General features: G+C 48.6%; 1 protein-coding gene across 1 annotated transcript in view; it reads right to left on the bottom strand.

Moving 5' to 3' along the window:
- Positions 1–22,490, bottom strand: part of LOC138268246 (E3 ubiquitin-protein ligase TRIM39-like) — a 588,432-nt gene that overhangs the window by 139,023 nt on the left and 426,919 nt on the right. The window contains exon 5 of the mRNA XM_069217726.1: positions 15,629–15,744. Within this exon, the coding sequence (XP_069073827.1) occupies positions 15,629–15,744 (116 nt within the window). The remainder of the gene's footprint in view (positions 1–15,628; positions 15,745–22,490) is intronic.

The raw sequence follows: 22,490 nt of genomic DNA, 5'->3' as shown, positions 1-22,490 counted from the left end.
CAGCATCCTTGTCTGGCATTTCCATCACTACAAATAGGTTCAGTGGACAATTCACACTGCTCTAAACTAAAACTTACTGATAGAATCTCTGAAAATACATCTTCACATTGTTGCTTAGCTAAAAAACTTAAAAGAGGGTGGTTTACATCCCCACAGGGAAGTAACCATATAGTGGATGATAAAGGGAGTAACCAGTCTATTGCAGAGATACTCTACTTATCACCACCTAGACAATAAAGTCTCAACTGGCCAAGGTTAGCCTTATTGTCCTTCGTTTGGGGGGGGGGGGGTTGTGTGAGAAAGTAGCCTCTTTCTAGCCTTGTTACCCCCACTTTTGGCCTGTTTGTGAGTGTATGTCAGGGTGTTTTCACTGTCTCACTGGGATCCTGCTAGCCAGGACCCCAGTGCTCATAAGTTTGTGGCCTATATGTATGTTTTCCCTGTGTGGTGCCTAACTGTCTCACTGAGGCTCTGCTAACCAGAACCTCAGTGGTTATGCTCTCTCATTTCTTTCAAATTGTCACTAACAGGCTAGTGACCAATTTTACCAATTTACATTGGATTACTGGAACACCCTTATAATTCCCTAGTATATGGTACTGAGGTACCCAGGGTATTGGGGTTCCAGGAGATCCCTATGGGCTGCAGCATTTCTTTTGCCACCCATAGGGAGCTCTGACAATTCTTACACAGGCCTGCCACTGCAGCCTGAGTGAAATAACGTCCACGTTATTTCACAGCCATTTTACACTGCACTTAAGTAACTTATAAGTCACCTATATGTCTAACCTTTACCTGGTAAAGGTTAGGTGCAAAGTTACTTCGTGTGAGGGCACCCTGGCACTAGCCAAGGTGCTCCCACATGGTTCAGGGCCAATTCCCCGGACTTTGTGAGTGCGGGGACACCATTACACGCGTGCACTACATATAGGTCACTACCTATATGTAGCTTCACAATGGTAACTCCGAATATGGCCATGTAACATGTCTATGATCATGGAATTGCCCCCTCTATGCCATCCTGGCATAGTTGGCACAATCCCATGATCCCAGTGGTCTGTAGCACAGACCCTGGTACTGCCAAACTGCCTTTCCTGGGGTTTCACTGCAGCTGCTGCTGCTGCCAACCCCTCAGACAGGTTTCTGCCCTCCTGGGGTCAAGCCAGGCTTGTCCCAGGATGGCAGAACAAAGGACTTCCTCTGAGAGAGGGTGTTACACCCTCTCCCTTTGGAAAATGGTGTGAAGGCAGGGGAGGAGTAGCCTCCCCCAGCCTCTGGAAATGCTTTCATGGGCACATTTGGTGCCCATTTCTCCATAAGCCAGTCTACACCGGTTCAGGGACCCCTTAGCCCTGCTCTGGCGCGAAACTGGACAAAGGAAAGGGGAGTGACCACTCCCCTGACCTGCACCTCCCCTGGGAGGTGTCCAGAGCTCCTCCAGTGTGCTCCAGACCTCTGCCATCTTGGAAACAGAGGTGCTGCTGGCACACTGGACTGCTCTGAGTGGCCAGTGCCACCAGGTGACGCCAGAGACTCCTTCTGATAGGCTCCTTCAGGTGTTGCTAGCCTATCCTCTCTCCTAGGTAGCCAAACCCTCTTTTCTGGCTATTTAGGGTCTCTGTCTCTGGGGAAACTTTAGATAACGAATGCAAGAGCTCATCCGAGTTCCTCTGCATCTCTCTCTTCACCTTCTGCCAAGGAATCGACTGCTGACCGCGCTGGAAGCCTGCAAAACTGCAACATAGTAGCAAAGACGACTACTGCAACTCTGTAACGCTGATCCTGCCGCCTTCTCGACTGTTTTCCTGGTGGTGCATGCTGTGGGGGTAGTCTGCCTCCTCTCTGCACTAGAAGCTCCGAAGAAATCTCCTGTGGGTCGACGGAATCTTCCCCCTGCAACCGCAGGCACCAAAAAGCTGCATTACCGGTCCCTTGGGTCTCCTCTCAGCACAACGAGCGAGGTCCCTCGAATCCAGCAACTGTGTCCTAGTAACCCCCACAGTCCAGTGACTCTTCAGTCCAAGTTTGGTGGAGGTAAGTCCTTGCCTCCCCACGCCAGACTGCATTGCTGGGAAACGCGACTTTTGCAGCTACTCCGGCCCCTGTGTACTTCCGGCGGAAATCCGTTGTGCACAGCCAAGCCTGGGCACGGCACTCTAACCTGCATTGCACGACTTTCTAAGTTGGTCTCCGGCGACGTGGGACTCCTTTGTGCAACTTCGGGTGAGCACCGTTTCACGCATCCTCGTAGTGCCTGTTTCTGGTACTTCTCCGGGTGCTATCTGCTGCTGAGAGGGCTCCTTGTCTTGCTCGATGTCCCCTCTGTCTCCTGACGCAATTTGCGACATCCTGGTCCCTCCTGGGCCACAGCAGCATCCAAAAACGCTTACCGCACGATTTGCAGCTAGCAAGGCTTGTTGGCGGTCTTTCGGCGGAAAAACACTTCTGCACGACTCTCCACGGCGTGAGGGATCCGTCCTCCAAAGGGGAAGTCTCTAGCACTCGTCGTTCCTGCAGAAACCTTAGCTTCTCCTGTCCAGTAGAAGCTTCTTTGCACCCACAGCTGGCATTTCCTGGGCATCTGCCCATCTCCGACTTGCTTGTGACTTTTGGACTTGGTCCCCTTGTTCCACAGGTACCCTCGACTGGAAATCCATTGTTGTTGCATTGCTGGTTTGTGTCTTTCCTGCAGTATTCCCCTATCACGACTTCTATGTCCTTTGGGGAACTTTAGTGCATTTTGCACTCACTTTTCAGGGTCTTGGGGTGGCCTATTTTTCTAACCCTCACTATTTTCTAATAGTCCCAGCAACCCTCTACAAGGTCACATAGGTTTGGGGTCCATTCGTGGTTCGCATTCCACTTTTGGAGTATATGGTTTGTGTTGCCCCTATCCCTATGTGTCCCCATTGCATCCTATTGTAACTATACATTGTTTGCACTGTTTTCTAAGACTATACTGCATATTTTTGGTATTGTGTACATATATCTTGTGTATATTTCCTATCCTCTCACTGAGGGTACACTCTGAGATACTTTGGCATATTGTCATAAAAATAAAGTACCTTTATTTTTAGTATAACTGTGTATTGTGTTTTCTTATGATATTGTGCAAGTGACATTAGTGGTACTGTAGGAGCTTCACTCGTCTCCTAGTTCAGCCTAAGCTGCTCTGCTAAGCTACCATTATCTATCAGCCTATGCTGCTAGACACCCTATACACTAATAAGGGATAACTGGGCCTGGTGCAAGGTGCAAGTACCCCTTGGTACAGTCACAAGCAAGTCGGAGATGGGCAGATGCCCAGGAAATGCCAGCTGTGGGTGCAAAGAAGCTGCTACTGGACAGTAGAAGCTGAGGATTCTGCAGGAACGAAAAGGGCTAGAGACTTCCCCTTTGGAGGATGGATCCTCCACGCCGTGGAGAGTCGTGCAGAAGTGTTTACCCGCCGAAAGACCGCCAACAAGCCTTACTAGCTGCAAATCGTGCGGTTAGGGTTTTTGGATGCTGCTGTGGCCCAGGAGGGACCAGGATATCGCCAATTGCGTCTGGGGACAGAGGGGGCGTCTAGCAAGACAAGGAGCCCTCTCAGAAGCAGGCAGCACCCGCAGAAGTGCCGGAACAGGCACTACGAAGAAGAGTGAAACGGTGCTCACCCGAAGTTGCACAAAGGAGTCCCACGTCGCCAGAGACCAACTTAGAAAGTCGTGTAATGCAGGTTAGAGTGCCGTGGACCCAGGCTTGGCTGTGCACAAAGGATTTCCGCCGGAAGTGCACAGAGGCCGGTGTAGCTGCAAAAGTCGCGGTTCCCAGCAATGCAGTCTGGCATGGGGAGGCAAGGACTTACCTCCACCAAACTTGGACTGAAGAGTCACTGGACTGTGTGTAGGAGGCTGGACTGGCTTGTAGTGAGTACCAAGGGGTACTTGCACCTTGCACCAGGCCCAGTTATCCCTTATTAGTGTATAGGGTGTCTAGCAGCTTAGGCTGATAGATAATGGTAGCTTAGCAAAGCAGCTCAGGCTGAACTAGGAGACGTGTGAAGCTACTACAGTACCACTTAGTGTCATATGCACAATATCATAAGAAAACACAATACACAGTTATACTAAAAATAAAGGTACTTTATTTTTATGACAATATGCCAAAGTATCTTAGAGTGTACCCTCAGTGAGAGGATAGGAAATATACACAAGATATATATACACAATAGCAAAAATATGCAGTATAGTCTTAGAAAACAGTGCAAACAATGTATAGTTACAATAGGATGCAATGGGGAAACATAGGGATAGGGGCAACACAAACCATATACTCCAGAAGTGGAATGCGAACCACGAATGGACCCCAAACCTATGTGACCTTGTAGAGGGTCGCTGGGACTATTAGAAAATAGTGAGAGTTAGAAAAATAACCCTCCCCAAGACCCTGAAAAGTGAGTGCAAAGTGCACCAAAGTTCCCCTAAGGACAAAATAGTCGTGTTAGAGGGAGAATGCAAGGAAAACACAAATCAGCAATGCAACAACGATGGATTCCTGTCTGAGGGTACCTGTGGAACAAGGGGACCAAGTCCAAAAGTCACAAGCAGCTCGTAGCTGGGCAGATGCCCAAGAAATGCCAGCGGTTGGTGCAAAGAAGCTCTTACTAGGCTGAAGAACTGTGAATACTGCAGGAACGACAAGGGCTAGAGACTTCCCCTTTGGAGGATGGATCCCCCACGCCTTGGAGAGTCGTGCAGAAGTGTTTTCCCGCCGGATGGACGCCAACAAGCCTTGCTACACGCAAATCGTGCGTTTGGCGTTTTTGGACGCTGCTGGGGTCCAGGAGGGACCAGAAGGTCGCAAATTGGACCTGCAGAGAGAGGGGACGTCGAGCAAGACAAAGAGCCCTCACTGAAGCAGGTAGCACCCGGAGAAGTGCCAGAAACAGGCACTACGAGGATGCGTGAAACGGTGCTCGCCGAAGTTGCACAAAGGAGTCCCACGTCGCCGGAGACCAACTTAGAAAGTCGTGCAATGCAGGTTAGAGTGCCGTGGACCCAGGCTTGGCTGTGCACACAGGATTTCCGCCGGAAGTGCACAGGGGCCGGAGAAGCTTGCAAAGTCGCGGTTCCCAGCAATGCAGCCCAGCGAGGTGAGGCAAGGACTTACCTCCACCAAACTTGGGCTGAAGAGTCACTGGACTGTGGGGGTCACTTGGACGGTGTCGCTGGATTCGAGGGACCTCGCTCGTCGTGCTGAGAGGAGACCCAAGGGACCGGTAATGCAGCTTTTTGGTGCCTGCGGTTGCAGGGGGAAGATTCCGTCGACCCACGGGAGATTTCTTCGGAGCTTCTGGTGCAGAGAGGAGGCAGACTACCCCCACAGCATGCACAAGCAGGAAAACAGTCGAGAAGGCGGCAGGATCAGCGTTACAGAGTTGCAGTAGTCGTCTTTGCTACTATGTTGCAGGTTTGCAGGCTTCCAGCGCGGTCAGCGGTCGATTCCTTATCAGAAGGTGAAGAGGGAGATGCAGAGGAACTCGGCTGAGCTCATGCATTCGTTATCTAAAGTTTCCCCAGAGACAGAGACCCTAAATAGCCAGAAAAGAGGGTTTGGCTACCTAGGAGAGAGGAAAGGCTACTAACACCTGAAGGAGCCTATCAGCAGGAGTCTCTGACGTCACCTGGTGGCACTGGCCACTCAGAGCAGTCCAGTGTGCCAGCAGCACCTCTGTTTCCAAGATGGCAGAGGTCTGGAGCACACTGGAGGAGCTCTGGACACCTCCCAGGGGAGGTGCAGGTCAGGGGAGTGGTCACTCCCCTTTCCTTTGTCCAGTTTCGCGCCAGAGCAGGGGCTAAGGGGTCCCTGAACCGGTGTAGACTGGCTTATGCAGAATTGGGCACATCTGTGCCCAACAAAGCATTTCCAGAGGCTGGGGGAGGCTACTCCTCCCCTGCCTTCACACCATTTTCCAAAGGGAGAGGGTGTCACACCCTCTCTCAGAGGAAGTTCTTTGTTCTGCCATCCTGGGCCAGGCCTGGCTGGACCCCAGGAGGGCAGCTGCCTGTCTGAGGGGTTGGCAGCAGCAGCAGCTGCAGTGAAACCCCAGGAAGGGCAGTCTGGCAGTACCAGGGTCTGTGCTACAGACCACTGGGATCATGGAATTGTACCAACAATGCCAGGATGGCATAGAGGGGGCAATTCCATGATCATAGACATGTTACATGGCCATATTCGGAGTTACCATGGTGAAGCTACATATAGGTAGTGTAGGAAAGTACCATCTTGCCTGGCATGTTACCCCCATTTTTCACTGTATATATGTTGTTTTAGTTGTATGTGTCACTGGGACCCTGGTAACCCAGGGCCCCAGTGCTCATAAGTGTGCCTGAATGTGTTATCTGTGTAGTGACTAACTGTCTCACTGAGGCTCTGCTAATCAGAACCTCAGTGGTTATGCTCTCTCATTTCTTTCCAAATTGTCACTGACAGGCTAGTGACCATTTTTACCAATTTACATTGGCTTACTGGAACACCCTTATAATTCCCTAGTATATGGTACTGAGGTACCCAGGGTATTGGGGTTCCAGGAGATCCCTATGGGCTGCAGCATTTCTTTTGCCACCCATAGGGAGCTCTAACAAATCTTACACAGGCCTGCCACTGCAGCCTGAGTGAAATAACGTCCACGTTATTTCACAGCCATTTTACACTGCACTTAAGTAACTTATAAGTCACCTATATGTCTAACCTTTACCTGGTAAACGTTAGGTGCAAAGTTACTTAGTGTGAGGGCACCCTGGCACTAGCCAAGGTGCCCCCACATTGTTCAGAGCCAATTCACTGAACTTTGTGAGTGCGGGGACACCATTACACGCGTGCACTACATATAGGTCACTACCTATATGTAGCTTCACCATGGTAACTCCGAATATGGCCATGTAACATGTCTATGATCATGGAATTGCCCCCTCTATGCCATCCTGGCATTGTTGGTACAATTCCATGATCCCAGTGGTTTGTAGCACAGACCCTGGTACTGCCAGACTGCCCTTCCTGGGGTTTCTCTGCAGCTGCTGCTGCTGCCAACCCCTCAGACAGGCAGCTGCCCTCCTGGGGTCCAGCCAGGCCTGGCCCAGGATGGCAGAACAAAGGACTTCCTCTGAGAGAGGGTGTGACACCCTCTCCCTTTGGAAAATGGTGTGAAGGCAGGGGAGGAGTAGCCTCCCCCAGCCTCTGGAAATGCTTTGTTGGGCACAGAGGTGCCCAATTCTGCATAAGCCAGTCTACACCGGTTCAGGGACCCCTTAGCCCCTGCTCTGGCGCGAAACTGGACAAAGGAAAGGGGAGTGACCACTCCCCTGACCTGCACCTCCCCTGGGAGGTGTACAGAGCTCCTCCAGTGTGCTCCAGACCTCTGCCATCTTGGAAACAGAGGTGCTGCTGGCACACTGGACTGCTCTGAGTGGCCAGTGCCACCAGGTGACGTCAGAGACTCCTTGTGATAGGCTCCTTCAGGTGTTAGTAGCCTTTCCTCTCTCCTAGGTAGCCAAACCCTCTTTTCTGGCTATTTAGGGTCTCTGTCTCTGGGGAAACTTTAGATAACGAATGCATGAGCTCAGCCGAGTTCCTCTGCATCTCCCTCTTCACCTTCTGATAAGGAATCGACCGCTGACCGCGCTGGAAGCCTGCAAACCTGCAACATAGTAGCAAAGACGACTACTGCAACTCTGTAACGCTGATCCTGCCGCCTTCTCGACTGTTTTCCTGCTTGTGCATGCTGTGGGGGTAGTCTGCCTCCTCTCTGCACCAGAAGCTCCGAAGAAATCTCCCGTGGGTCGACGGAATCTTCCCCCTGCAACCGCAGGCACCAAAAAGCTGCATCTCCGGTCCCTTGGGTCTCCTCTCAGCACGACGAGCGAAGTCCCTCGAATCCAGCGACACCGTCCAAGTGACTCCCACAGTCCAGTGACTCTTCAGCCCGAGTTTGGTGGAGGTAAGTCCTTGCCTCACCTCGCTGGGCTGCATTGCTGGGAACCGCGACTTTGCAAGCTTCTCCGGCCCCTGTGCACTTCCGGTGGAAATCCTTCATGCACAGCCAAGCCTGGGTCCACGGCACTCTAACCTGCATTGCACGACTTTCTAAGTTGGTCTCCGTCGACGTGGGACTCCTTTGTGCAACTTCGGCGAGCACCGTTTCACGCATCCTCGTAGTGCCTGTTTCTGGCACTTCTCCGGGTGCTACCTGCTTCAGTGAGGGCTCCTTGTCTTGCTCGACGTCCCCTCTCTCTGCAGGTCCAATTTGCGACCTCCTGGTCCCTCCTGGGCCCCAGCAGCGTCCAAAAACGCCAAACGCACGATTTGCGTGTAGCAAGGCTTGTTGGCGTCCATCCGGCAGGAAAACACTTCTGCACGACTCTCCAAGGCGTGGGGGATCCATCCTCCAAAGGGGAAGTCTCTAGCCCTTGTCGTTCCTGCAGTATTCACAGTTCTTCAGCCTAGTAAGAGCTTCCTTGCACCAACCGCTGGCATTTCTTGGGCATCTGCCCATCTCCGAGCTGCTTGTGACTTTTGGACTTGGTCCCCTTGCTCCACAGGTACCTTCAGACAGGAATCCATCGTTGTTGCATTGCTGATTTGTGTTTTCCTTGCATTCTCCCTCTAACACGACTATTTTGTCCTTAGGGGAACTTTGGTGCACTTTGCACTCACTTTTCAGGGTCTTGGGGAGGATTATTGTTCTAACTCTCACTATTGTCTAATAGTCCCAGCGACCCTCTACAAGGTCACATAGGTTTGGGGTCCATTCGTGGTTCGCATTCCACTTCTGGAGTATATGGTTTGTGTTGCCCCTATCCCTATGTTTCCCCATTGCATCCTATTGTAACTATACATTGTTTGCACTGTTTTCTAAGACTATACTGCATATTTTTGCTATTGTGTATATATATCTTGTGTATATTTCCTATCCTCTCACTGAGGGTACACTCTAAGATACTTTGGCATATTGTCATAAAAATAAAGTACCTTTATTTTTAGTATAACTGTGTATTGTGTTTTCTTATGATATTGTGCATATGACACTAAGTGGTACTGTAGTAGCTTCACACGTCTCCTAGTTCAGCCTGAGCTGCTTTGCTAAGCTACCATTATCTATCAGCCTAAGCTGCTAGACACCCTACACACTAATAAGGGATAACTGGGCCTGGTGCAAGGTGCAAGTACCCCTTGGTACTCACTACAAGCCAGTCCAGCCTCCTACATTGGTTGTGCAGCGGTGGGATAAGTGCTCTGAGACTACTTACCACTCTTGTCATTGTACTTTTCATAAGAGAAAAATATACAAAACAAGGTCAGTGTATATACACATAGCCAAAAAGTTTTGCATTTCCTCTTTTCACTCTTTTCTAAGTGCTGAAAAGTACTTCTAAACTTTCAAAAAGTTCTTAAAAGTTTAAAAAGTTTTTTCTGTCTTTCCAAAAAGTTCAGAAAACTTTTTTCTCTTTGTCTATCACTTTAACTCTCTCTAAAAAAATGTCTGGCACAGGCCAAAAAGTTGAACTGTCCAAACTTGCATATGATCACCTTAGCTGGAAAGGAGCAAGGAGTCTCTGCATAGAGAGAGGTTTGAGTGTAGGGAAGAATCCTTCTTTAGAACTGTTAATTAATATGCTTAGAGTACAGGATAAGGCCATAAGTGCCCAATCTGTAGAAAAAGTAGCTAATGGTTCTCAATCTGATCCAGGGACTCCCCCAGGAAAAGGTTCAGGAAAGAAACTTCTCAGCCTGCCCATTACTAGACAGTCTAGCATAGTTGGTACAGAGGTTGAATCACACCATACTGATGGTGTGCTCTCACATTATACTGGTAGCCAAGCTGTTAGGGTGCCCTTGGTAAGGGACAGGTCTCCTTCTGTTCATTCCCATCACACCTCTGTATCTAGAAATGTCCCTCCCACCCACCCTGATGACAGATTGTTAGAAAGGGAGCTCAATAGATTGAGAGTGGAGCAGACCAGACTGAAGCTCAAGAAGCAACAGCTGGATTTGGATAGACAGTCTTTAGAAATAGAGAGGGAAAGACAGAAGATGGGTTTAGATACCCATGGTGGCAGCAGCAGTATTCCCCATAGTCATCCTGCAAAAGAGCATGATTCCAGGAATCTGCATAAGATAGTTCCCCCTTACAAGGAGGGGGATGACATTAACAAGTGGTTTGCTGCACTTGAGAGGGCCTGTGCTGTACAGGATGTCCCTCAAAAGCAGTGGGCTGCTATCTTATGGCTATCATTTACTGGAAAAGGTAGGGATAGGCTCCTTACTGTAAAAGAAAATGATGCTAACAATTTCCAAGTTCTTAAGAATGCACTCCTGGATGGTTATGGCTTAACCACTGAACAGTACAGGATAAAGTTCAGAGATACCAAAAAGGAGTCTTCACAAGACTGGGTTGATTTCATTGACCAGGCAGTGAAGGCCTTGGAGGGGTGGTTACATGGCAGTAAAGTTACTGATTATGACAGCCTGTATAACTTGATCCTGAGAGAGCATATTCTTAATAATTGTGTGTCTGATTTGTTGCACCAGTACTTGGTGGACTCTGATCTGACCTCTCCCCAAGAATTGGGAAAGAAGGCAGACAAATGGGTCAGAACAAGAGTGAACAGAAAAGTTCATACAGGGGGTGACAAAGATGGCAACAAAAAGAAGGATGGTAAGTCTTCTGACAAGGGTGGGGACAAATCTAAAAATGAGTCTTCATCAGGCCCACAAAAACACTCTGGTGGGGGTGGTGGGCCCAAATCCTCCTTTAATCAGAACAAGGAAAAGAAACCATGGTGCTATTTATGTAAAATAAAAGGCCATTGGACAACAGATCCCAGTTGTCCAAAGAAAGGCACCACAGCTCCTACCACTACAACCCCTACTGCTAAACCTAGTGTCCCTACTAATAGCAGTGGTGGTGGGAGCAAACCTACTAATAGCCAATCCAAGGGAGTAGCTGGGCTCACTTTTGGTAATTTAGTTGGGGTTGGTCTGATTAAGGAGACCACAGAGGCTACTTTAGTCTCTGAAGGGGCTATTGACTTAGCCACTTTGGTTGCTTGCCCCCATAACTTGGAGAAGTACAAGCAACTAACCCTAATAAATGGGGTTGAGGTCCAGGCCTACAGGGACACAGGTGCCAGTGTCACAATGGTGATTGAGAAACTGGTGCACCCTGAACAACACATACTTGGACACCAGTACCAAGTAACCGATGCTCACAACATAACACAAAGCCACCCCATGGCTGTTGTAAATCTCAACTGGGGGGGGGTATCTGGTCCAAAGAAAGTTGTGGTAGCTTCAGATTTACCTGTAGACTGTCTATTAGGGAACGATTTGGAGACATCAGCTTGGTCAGATGTGGAGTTGGAGGCCCATGCAGCAATGCTGGGCATCCCAGGGCATATTTTTGCTTTGACAAGGGCTCAGGCCAAAAAGCAAAAAGGACAGGGAAGCTTGGATCCTGGAACAATGGACCAAGTGCTCCCTAAAGCTAGGGCTAGTAGAAGCAAACCACTTCCTACTATCCCTCCCTCTACAGTGGATTCTACTTCTGAGGAAGAGGAATTCCCTCCCTGTGCAGAACCTACACCAGAGGAGCTGGAAGCAGACACTGCTGAGCTTTTGGGTGAAGGGGGGCCTGCCAGAGAGGAGCTGAGTGTGGCACAGCAAACCTGTCCCACATTAGAGGGTCTCAGACAGCAAGCTGTCAAACAGGCTAATGGGGATGTCAGTGACTCACACAGAGTTTACTGGGAGGACAACCTCTTGTACACTGAGAATAGGGATCCTAAACCTGGAGCTGCCAGGAGATTAGTGATTCCTCAGGAGTACAGAAAGTTCCTCCTAACACTGGCACATGACATTCCCTTAGCTGGGCACCTGGGTCAAATGAAAACTTGGGACAGATTGGTACCACTGTTTCATTGGCCTAGGATGTCTGAGGACACAAAAGAATTTTGTAAGTCCTGTGAAACCTGTCAAGCCAGTGGCAAGACAGGTGGCACTCCAAAGGCACCCCTTATCCCACTGCCTGTGGTTGGGGTTCCCTTTGAAAGGGTAGGGGTTGACATAGTTGGCCCCCTTGACCCTCCTACTGCTTCAGGCAATAGGTTTATCTTGGTGGTAGTGGACCATGCCACAAGATATCCTGAAGCTATTCCTTTAAGGACCACTACAGCTCCTGCAGTGGCAAAGGCCCTCCTGGGAATATTTTCCAGGGTGGGCTTCCCAAAGGAAGTAGTATCAGACAGGGGAAGCAATTTCATGTCTGCATACTTAAAGGCCATGTGGAAGGAGTGTGGTGTAACTTACAAGTTCACAACACCCTATCATCCACAAACAAATGGACTGGTGGAGAGATTTAATAAAACTCTCAAAGGCATGATTATGGGACTCCCTGAAAAACTCCGCAGGAGATGGGATATCCTTCTACCATGCCTCCTTTTTGCCTACAGGGAGGTACCCCAGAAAGGAGTGGGCTTCAGCCCCTTTGAACTTCTTTTTGGACACCCTGTTAGGGGTCCACTCACACTTGTAAAGGAGGGTTGGGAACAACCTTTAAAAGCTCCTAAGCAGGATATTGTGGATTATGTACTTGGCCTCAGATCAAGGATGGCTGAGTACATGAAAAAGGCCAGTAAAAACCTTCAGGCCAGCCAAGAGCTCCAGAAGCAATGGCATGATCAGAAGGCTGTTTTGGTTCAGTACCAACCAGGGCAGAAAGTGTGGGTCTTGGAGCCTGTGGCCCCAAGAGCACTCCAAGATAAATGGAGTGGACCCCACACAATTGTTGAAAAGAAGGGTGAAGTCACCTACTTAGTTGACTTAGGCACTGCCAGGAGTCCCCTTAGGGTGCTCCATGTCAACCGCCTGAAACCCTACTATGACAGGGCTGATCTCACCCTGCTCATGGCAACAGATGAGGGACAGGAAGAAGACAGTGATCCTCTACCTGATCTCTTCTCTTCCACAGAACAAGATGCTCTTGTGGAAGGTGTAGTTTTGGCTGATTGTCTTACTGCTGAGCAGAAAGATAATTGCATAAATCTCCTAGGACAATTTTCAGAACTCTTCTCCATTGTGCCAGGCACCACTTCTTGGTGTGAGCACACTATAGATACTGGAGACAGTTTACCTGTCAAAAGTAAGATCTATAGGCAGCCTGACCATGTCAGGGACTGCATAAAGCAAGAGGTGCAGAAAATGTTGGAACTAGGAGTGGTTGAGCACTCTGACAGTCCATGGGCTTCTCCTGTGGTACTGGTACCAAAACCCAATTCTAAAGATGGAAAGAAGGAAATGAGGTTTTGTGTAGACTATAGAGGTCTCAACTTGGTAACCAAAACAGATGCTCACCCTATACCCAGGGCAGATGAGCTAATAGATACACTGGCATCTGCCAAGTATCTAAGCACTTTTGATTTGACTGCAGGGTATTGGCAGATCAAAATGTCAGAAGATGCTAAACCTAAGACTGCATTTTCTACCATTGGAGGACATTACCAGTTTACTGTAATGCCTTTTGGTTTGAAAAATGCACCTGCCACTTTTCAGAGGTTGGTGAACACAGTCCTGCAAGGGCTGGAAGCTTTCAGTGCAGCATATTTGGACGATATAGCTGTCTTTAGCTCCAGCTGGGATGATCACCTGGTCCACCTTTGGAAAGTTTTGGAGGCCCTGCAAAAGGCAGGCCTCACTATCAAGGCTTCAAAGTGCCAGATAGGGCAGGGTAAGGTGGTTTATCTGGGACACCTTGTTGGTGGGGAACAGATTGCACCACTTCAGGGGAAAATCCAAACTATTATTGATTGGGTTCCCCCTACCACACAGACTCAGGTGAGAGCCTTCCTAGGCCTCACTGGGTATTACAGGAGGTTCATTAAGAACTATGGCTCCATTGCAGCCCCTCTTAATGACCTCACATCCAAGAAAATGCCTAAAAAGGTATTATGGACAGCAAACTGTCAGAAAGCTTTTGAGGAGCTGAAGCAGGCCATGTGCTCTGCACCTGTCCTGAAAAGCCCTTGTTACTCTAAAAAATTCTATGTCCAAACTGATGCATCTGAATTAGGAGTAGGGGCAGTCCTATCACAACTTAATTCTGAGGGCCAGGATCAACCTGTTGCTTTTATTAGTAGAAGGTTGACCCCTAGAGAAAAGCGTTGGTCTGCCATTGAGAGGGAGGCCTTTGCTGTGGTCTGGGCTCTGAAGAAGTTGAGGCCATACCTGTTTGGCACTCACTTCATTGTTCAGACAGATCACAAACCTCTACTTTGGCTAAAACAAATGAAAGGTGAAAATCCTAAATTGTTGAGGTGGTCCATATCCCTACAGGGAACGGACTATACAGTGGAACATAGACCTGGGAGTAGCCACTCCAATGCAGATGGACTCTCCAGATATTTCCACTTAGACAATGAAGACTCATCAGGTAATGGCTAGTCTTATTGTCCTTCGTTTGGGGGGGGGTTGTGTAGGAAAGTACCATCTTGCCTGGCATGTTACCCCCATTTTTCACTGTATATATGTTGTTTTAGTTGTATGTGTCACTGGGACCCTGGTAACCCAGGGCCCCAGTGCTCATAAGTGTGCCTGAATGTGTTACCTGTGTAGTGACTAACTGTCTCACTGAGGCTCTGCTAATCAGAACCTCAGTGGTTATGCTCTCTCATTTCTTTCCAAATTGTCACTGACAGGCTAGTGACTATTTTTACCAATTTACATTGGCTTACTGGAACACCCTTATAATTCCCTAGTATATGGTACTGAGGTACCCAGGGTATTGGGGTTCCAGGAGATCCCTATGGTCTGCAGCATTTCTTTTGCCACCCATAGGGAGCTCTAACAAATCTTACACAGGCCTGCCACTGCAGCCTGAGTGAAATAACGTCCACGTTATTTCACAGCCATTTTACACTGCACTTAAGTAACTTATAAGTCACCTATATGTCTAACCTTTACCTGGTAAAGGTTAGGTGCAAAGTTACTTAGTGTGAGGGCACCCTGGCACTAGCCAAGGTGCCCCCACATTGTTCAGAGCCAATTCACTGAACTTTGTGAGTGCGGAACAAAGGAACGCTAATCAATGAAGGAGCAACTGCTACCACTGATAAAAGCTATGGGTCTACAGTTTCACAACAGACCGGGAAATACAGTCGATCCTGGTAGCAGCTCCGTGAGAGTTGCTGTAAAATATGGAGTTCCATTTCTGCTCTTGTAATAAACTCAGAGAGTATGGCTTGGGTCGGAAGAGGGAGGAAGACTCAGCACAGTAGAAGATGGTGACAATGGATGGTGGCAGGACAGAGTATTTTAAATATTGGAATTTTTAAGGAGATGATGCTGCATTGGTGGCTGATGGTGGCAGAATTTTAAGCATTCTGTTAATACTGTTAAGTGTGGCATGATGCCAGAACTTATTTATGTATTTTTAGGAAGACTAAAGGTGAGAAGAACATATTGCATCAATTTGTTAATGCTGTCTAGATCACTGTGAATCGTTAAAGTTCACTGGGAGCATTTTCTTTGGTTCCCTCCTCTACTAATTACAGAAAGAAAACTAGAATCACTGCCACATGCACACATTCAGCTTTACCTTTTATTTTTTGTGTCATACTATTCAGAGTGGGACACAGCTGAGGGACTTTGTACGCCAAAGCTTGGAATTCATAAGAAAATTCAACAGGTGGCTCCAGATTGGCATCTTCATATCTAAGAACAAAATATTTGTTATAAATAGGAACATTGCCAAACATCATGATATTCTGTTGCATCATGATTACATCACTTCATGACAGGCAATAATTATCTGAGAAATAAAGCAAAAAGGCAAACTGGTTACATGATTCTCCTCCTTTCACTCAACCCTCCTACGCCGACAGGTACTACTTATAGTGAATGGAACAGAGATTGTGAAAATCCATATTAGACAAGCACTGGCAAAGCCAATAGGTCTGGCTTGTGAATGAAAGTGCCTCAGTCATTCTAAACATCAGTCATTATACACGCAATCGGTCACTCATCTTTCCCTCATGAACCCATTCATCAGTCTACTGACTCATCCTTCCATTCACCTTATGGCACAACCAAAATAAAGCACATACAAACTGTAGGAGGCTGGCCTGGCTTGTAGTGGGTACCAAAGGGTACTTACACTCTGTACCAGGTCCAGTTATCCCTTATTAGTGTAGAAGAGGTGTTTCTAGCAGCTTAGGCTGATAGAAGGTAGCTATAGCAGAGCAGCTTAGGCTGAACTAGGAGACATGCAAAGCTCCTACTCTACCACTGGTGTCATATGCACAATATCATAAGAAAACACAATACACAGATATACTAAAAATAAAGGCACTTTATTTTTATGGCAATATGCCAAAAGTATCTCAGTGAGTACCCTCAGTATGAGGATGCCAAATATACACAAGATATATGTACACAATACCAAAAATATGCAGTAAAAGCAAAAGGAGTAATGCAAGCAATGTAAAGTTACAGTAGATTGCAATAGAAGCATAGGTATAGGGGCAACACAAACCATATACTCCAAAAGTGGAATGCGAACCACGAATGGACCCCAAACCTATATGAGCTTGTAGAGGGTCACTGGGACTGTAAGAAAACAGTGAGGGTTAGAAAAATAGCCCACCCCAAGACCCTGAAAGGTAGGTGTAAAGTGCACCTACTACTCCCAGAGAGCACAGAAGTCGTCATAGGGGGATTCTACAAGGAAAACCAACACCAGCAATGCAACAACAGTGGATTTCCGGACCTCAGTACCTGTAAAACAAGGGGACCAAGTCCAAGAGTCGCGACAGTGTCAAGAGTGGGCAGATGCCCAGGAAATGCCAGTGGAGGGTGCAAGGAAGCTGCCACCGGATGAAAGAAGCTTGGTGTTTTGCAAGAACGAAGAGGACTAGGAACATCCCCTTTGGAGGATGGATGTCCCACGTCGTGAAGAAGCTTGCAGAGGTGTTCCCACGCAGAAAGACCGCAAACAAGCCTTGCTAGCTGCAAGGGTCACGGTTAGGGTTTTTGGGTGCTGCTGTGGCCCAGGAGGGACCCGGATGTCACCACTTGGATGAGGAGACAGAGGGGGCAGCAAGCAAGTCAGGGAGCCCTCACAGAAGCAGGCAGCACCCGCAGAAGTACCGGAACAGGTAGTTAGAAGAGGAGTGAACCGGAGTCCACCCGAAGTCAGAGAAGGGAGTCCCACAACGCCAGAGGACAACTCAGAAGGTTGTGAAGTGCAGGTTAGAGTGTTGGGGAACCAGTCTTGGCTGTGCACGAAGGAAATCCTGGAAGAGTGCACAGGAGCCGGAGCAGCTGCAAATCACGCGGTACCCAGCAATGCAGTCTAGCGTGGGGAGGCAAGGACTTACCTCCACCAAACTTGGACTGAAGAGTCACTGGACTGTGGGAGTCACTTGGACAGAGTTGCTGAGTTCCAGGGACCACGCTCGTCGTGCTGAGAGGGGACCCAGAGGACCGGTGATGCAGTCTTTTGTTGCCTGCGGTTGCAGGGGGAAGATTCCGTCGACCCACGGGAGATTTCTTCAGAGCTCCTGGTGCAAGAAGGAGGCAGGCTACCCCCAGAGCATGCACCACCAGGAAACAGGTGAGAAAGCCAGCAGGATGAAGCGATACAAGGTTGCAGTAGTCGTCTTTGCTACTTTGTTGCGGTTTTGCAGGCGTCCTGAGCAGTGAGCGGTCGATCCTTTGGCAGAAGGTGAAGAGGGAGATGCAGAGGAACTCTGGTGAGCTCTTGCATTCAGTATCTGAATAATTCCCCAAAGCAGAGACCCTAAATAGCCAGAAAAGGAGGTTTGGCTACCTATAAAGGAGGATAGGCTAGTAACACAGGTAAGAGCCTATCAGAAGGAGTCTCTGACGTCACCTGCTGGCCCTGGCCACTCAGAGCAGTCCAGTGTGCCAGCACACCTCAGAATCCAAGATGGCAGAGGTCTGGGGCACGCTGGAGGAGCTATGGGCACCTCCCCTGGGAGGTGCAGGTCAGGGGAGTGGTCACTCCCCTTTCCTTTGTCCAGTTTCGCGCCAGAGCAGGGCTGCGGGATCCCTGAACCGGTATAGACTGGCTTATGGAGAGATGGGCACCATATCTGCCCATCAAAGCATTTCCAGAGGCTGGCGGAGGCTACTCCTCCCCAGCCCTGACACCTTTTTCCAAAGGGAGAGGGTGTAACACTCTCTCTCTGAGGAAGTCCTTTGTTCTGCCTTCCTGGGCCAGGCCTGACAGGACCCCAGGAGGGCAGAAACCTGTCTGAGGGGTTGGCAGCAGCAGCAGCTGCAATGAAACCCCGGGAAAGGTAGTTTGGCAGTACCTGGGTCTGTGCTAGAGACTCGGGGGACCATGGAATTGTCTCCCCAATGCCAGAATGGCATTGGGGTGACAATTCCATGATCTTAGACATGTTACATGGCCATGTTTGGAGTTACCATTGTGACGCTATACATAGGTAGTGACCTATGTATAGTGCAAGCGTGAAATGGTGTCCCGCACCCAAAAAGTCCGGGGAATTTCCCCTGAACGATGTGGGGGCACCTTGGCTAGTGCCAGGGTGCCCACACACTAAGTAACTTAGCACCCAACCTTCACCAGGTGAAGGTTAGACATATAGGTGACTTATAAGTTACTTAAGTGCAGTGGTAAATGGCTGTGAAATAACGTGGACGTTATTTCACTCAGGCTGCAGTGGCAGGTCTGTGTAAGAATTGTCAGAGCTCCCTATGGGTGGCAAAAGAAATGCTGCAGCCCATAGGGATCTGCTGGAACCCCAATACCCTGGGTACCTCAGGACCATATTTTAGGGAATTATAAGGAGGTTCAAGTATTCCATTGTGAATTGGTGAAAGTGGCCGCTAGTCTGTTAGTGACAATTTAGAAAGCAGAGAGAGCATAACCATTGAGGTTCTGGTTAGCAGAGCCTCAGTGAGACAGTTAGTCATCACACAGGGAAACCATACATGGCACACTTATGAGCACTGGGGACCTGGCTGGCAGGGTCCCAGTGACACATACACTAAAACAACATATATACAGTGAAATATGGGGGTAACATGCCAGGCAAGATGGTACTTTCCTACACAACCCCCCCCCCCAAACGAAGGACAATAAGACTAGCCATGACCTGATGAGTCTTCATTGTCTAAGTGGAAATATCTGGAGAGTCCATCTGCATTGGAGTGGGTACTCCCAGGTCTATGTTCCACTGTATAGTCCATTCCCTGTAGAGATATGGACCACCTCAAAATTTAGGGTTTTCACCTTTCATTTGTTTTAGCCAAAGTAGAGGTTTGTGGTCTGCCTGAACAATGAAGTGAGTGCCAAACAGGTATGGCCTCAACTTCTTCAGTGCCCAGACCACAGCAAAGGCCTCCCTCTCTATGGCAGACCAACGCATTTCTCTAGGGGTCCACCTCCTGTTTATAAAAGCAACAGGTTGATCCTGGCCCTCAGAATTGAGTTGTGATAAGACTGCCCCTACCCCTAATTCAGATGCATCAGTTTGAATAATGAATTTCTTGGAGTAACATGGGCTTTTTAGGACAGGTGCAGTGCACATGGCCTGTTTCAGCTCCTCAAAAGCTTTCTGACAGCTAGTTGTCCACAATACCTTTTTAGGCATTTTCTTGGAAGTGAGATCATTAAGTGGGGCTGCAATGGAGCCATAGTTCTTAATGAACCTCCTGTAATACCCAGTGAGGCCTAAGAAGGCTCTCACCTGGGTCTGAGTTGTAGGGGGAACCCAATCCATGATCGTTTGGATTTTCCCCTGAAGTGGTGCAATCTGTTCTCCACCTACCAGGTGTCCCAGATAAACCACTTTCCCCTGCCCTATCTGGCACTTTGAAGCCTTGATAGTGAGGCCTGCCTTTTGCAGGGCCTCCAAAACTTTCCACAGGTGGACCAGGTGATCATCCCAGGTGGAGCTAAAGACAGCGATATCGTCCAGATATGCTGCACTAAAAGCCTCCAACTCCTGCAGGACTGTATTCACCAACCTCTGAAAAGTGGCAGGTGCATTTTTCAAACCAAAGGGCATTTCTATGAATTGGTAGTGCCCTCCATTAGTCGAAAATTCAGTTTTTGCTTTAGCATCCTCTGATAACTTGATCTGCCAATACCCTGCAGTCAAATTAAAGGTGCTTAGATACTTGGCAGATGCCAGTGTATCTATGAGCTCATCTGCCCTGGGTATAGGGTGAGCATCAGTTTTAGTTACTTGGTTGAGACCTCTGTAATCTACACAAAACCTCATCTCTCTTTTCCCATCTTTTGAGTGAGGCTTTGGTACAAGCACCACAGGAGAGGCCCATGGGCTTTCAGAATGTTCAACCACTCGTAGTTGAAGCATTTTCTGAATTTCTTGTTTTATGCAGTCCCTGACATGGTCAGGCTGCCTATAGATCTTACTTTTGACAGGCATGCTGTCTCCAGTATCTATAGTGTGCTCACACCAAGAAGTGGTGCCTGGCACAGTAGAAAAGAGTTCAGAAAACTGACCTAGGAGATTTATGCAGTTGTCTTTCTGCTCAGCAGTAAGACAGTCTGCCACAACTACACCTTCCATTAGAGCATCCTGTTCTGTGGAAGAGAAGAGATCAGGGAGAGGGTCACTCTCTTCTTCCTGTCCTTCATCTGTTGCCATGAGCATGGTGAGATCAGCCCTGTCATAGTAGGGTTTTAGGTGATTGACATGGAGCACCCTAAGGGGACTCCTAGCAGTGCCCAGGTCAACCAAGTAGGTGACCTCGCCCTTCTTTTCAACAATGATGTGGGGTCCACTCCATTTGTCTTGGAGTGCTCTTGGGGCCACAGGCTCCAATACCCACACCTTCTGTCCTGGTTGGTACTGAATCAGAACAGCCTTCTGGTCATGCCATTCCTTTTGGAGCTCTTGGCTGGCCTGAAGGTTTTTACTGGCCTTTTTCATGTACTCAGCCATTCTGGATCTTAGGCCGAGTACATAGTCCACTATGTCTTGCTTAGGAGCTTTTAAAAGTTGTTCCCAACCCTCCTTTACAAGTGTTAGGGGACCTCTTACAGGGTGACCAAATAGAAGTTCAAAGGGGCTGAAGCCCACTCCTTTCTGGGGTACCTCCCTGAAAGCAAAAAGGAGACAAGGTAACAGGACATCCCATCTCCTCCTGAGTTTTTCAGGGAGTCCTATTATCATTCCTTTGAGAGTTTTATTAAACCTCTCTACCAGTCCATTTGTTTGTGGATGATAAGGTGTGGTGAATTTGTACGTTACACCACATTCCTTCCACATGGCCTTTAAGTATGCAGACATAAAGTTTCTACCCCTGTCTGATACAACCTCTTTTGGGAAACCCACCCTGGAAAAGATTCCCAGGAGGGCTTTTGCCACTGCAGGTGCTGTAGTGGTCCTTAGAGGAATTGCTTCAGGATATCTTGTGGCATGGTCCACTACCACAGAGATAAACCTATTGCCTGAAGCAGTAGGAAGGTCAAGGGGGCTAACTATGTCAACCCCTACCCTTTCAAAGGGAACCCCAACCACAGGTAGTGGAATAAGGGGAGCCTTTGGGGTGCCACCAGTCTTGCCACTGGCTTGGCAGGTCACGTAAGATTTATAAAAGTCTTTTGTATCCTCTGACATCCTAGGTCAGTGAAACAGGGGGACAAGCCTTTCCCATGTTTTAATCTGACCCAAATGTCCAGCCAAAGGAATGTCATGTTTCAGAGCTAGGAGGAACTCTCTGAACTGCAGGGGAATGACCAATCTCCTGGAGGCTCCAGGTTTTGGGTCCCTTGCCTCTGTGTAGAAGAGGTTGTCCTCCCAGTAAACTCTATGTGAGTCACTGACATCCCCATTTTGCTGTTTGACAGCTTGCTGTCTTAGACCCTCTAATGTGGGAAAGGTTTGCTGTGCCACACTCAGCTCCTCCCTGGCAGGCCCCCCTCCACCCAAAAGCTCAGCAGTGTCTGCTGCCAGCTCCTCTGGTGAAGGTTCTGCACAGGGGGAAATTCTTCTTCCTCAGAAGTTGAATCATCTGTAGAGGGAGGGATAGTGGGTAGGGTTTTACCCTTATTAACCCTAGCTTTAGGGAGCAATTGGTCCATTGTTCCAGGATCCAAGTCACCCTGTCCTTTTTGCTTTTTGGTCTGAGCCCTCGTCAAAGCAAAAATATGCCCTGGAATGCCCAGCATTGCTGCATGAGCCTCCAACTCCACTTCTGCCCAAGCTGATGTCTCTAAATCGTTCCCTAGTAGACAGTCTACAGGTAAATCTGAGGCAACCACAACTTTCTTTGGACCAGTAACCCCCCCCAGTTGAGATTCACAGCAGCCATGGGGTAGCTAAGAGTGTTGTTATGAGCGTCTGTCACTTGGCACTGGTGACCAAGTAGGTGTTGTTCAGGGTGTACCAGTTTCTCTATTACCATGGTAACACTGGCACCTGTGTCCCTGTAGGCCT

This window comes from Pleurodeles waltl, chromosome 12 (assembly GCF_031143425.1).
Source record: "Pleurodeles waltl isolate 20211129_DDA chromosome 12, aPleWal1.hap1.20221129, whole genome shotgun sequence".
Classification (NCBI taxonomy): Eukaryota; Metazoa; Chordata; class Amphibia; order Caudata; family Salamandridae; genus Pleurodeles; species Pleurodeles waltl.
The sequence above is the reverse complement of the archived record's forward strand: the minus strand, read 5'-3'. Positions and strand labels throughout refer to the sequence as shown.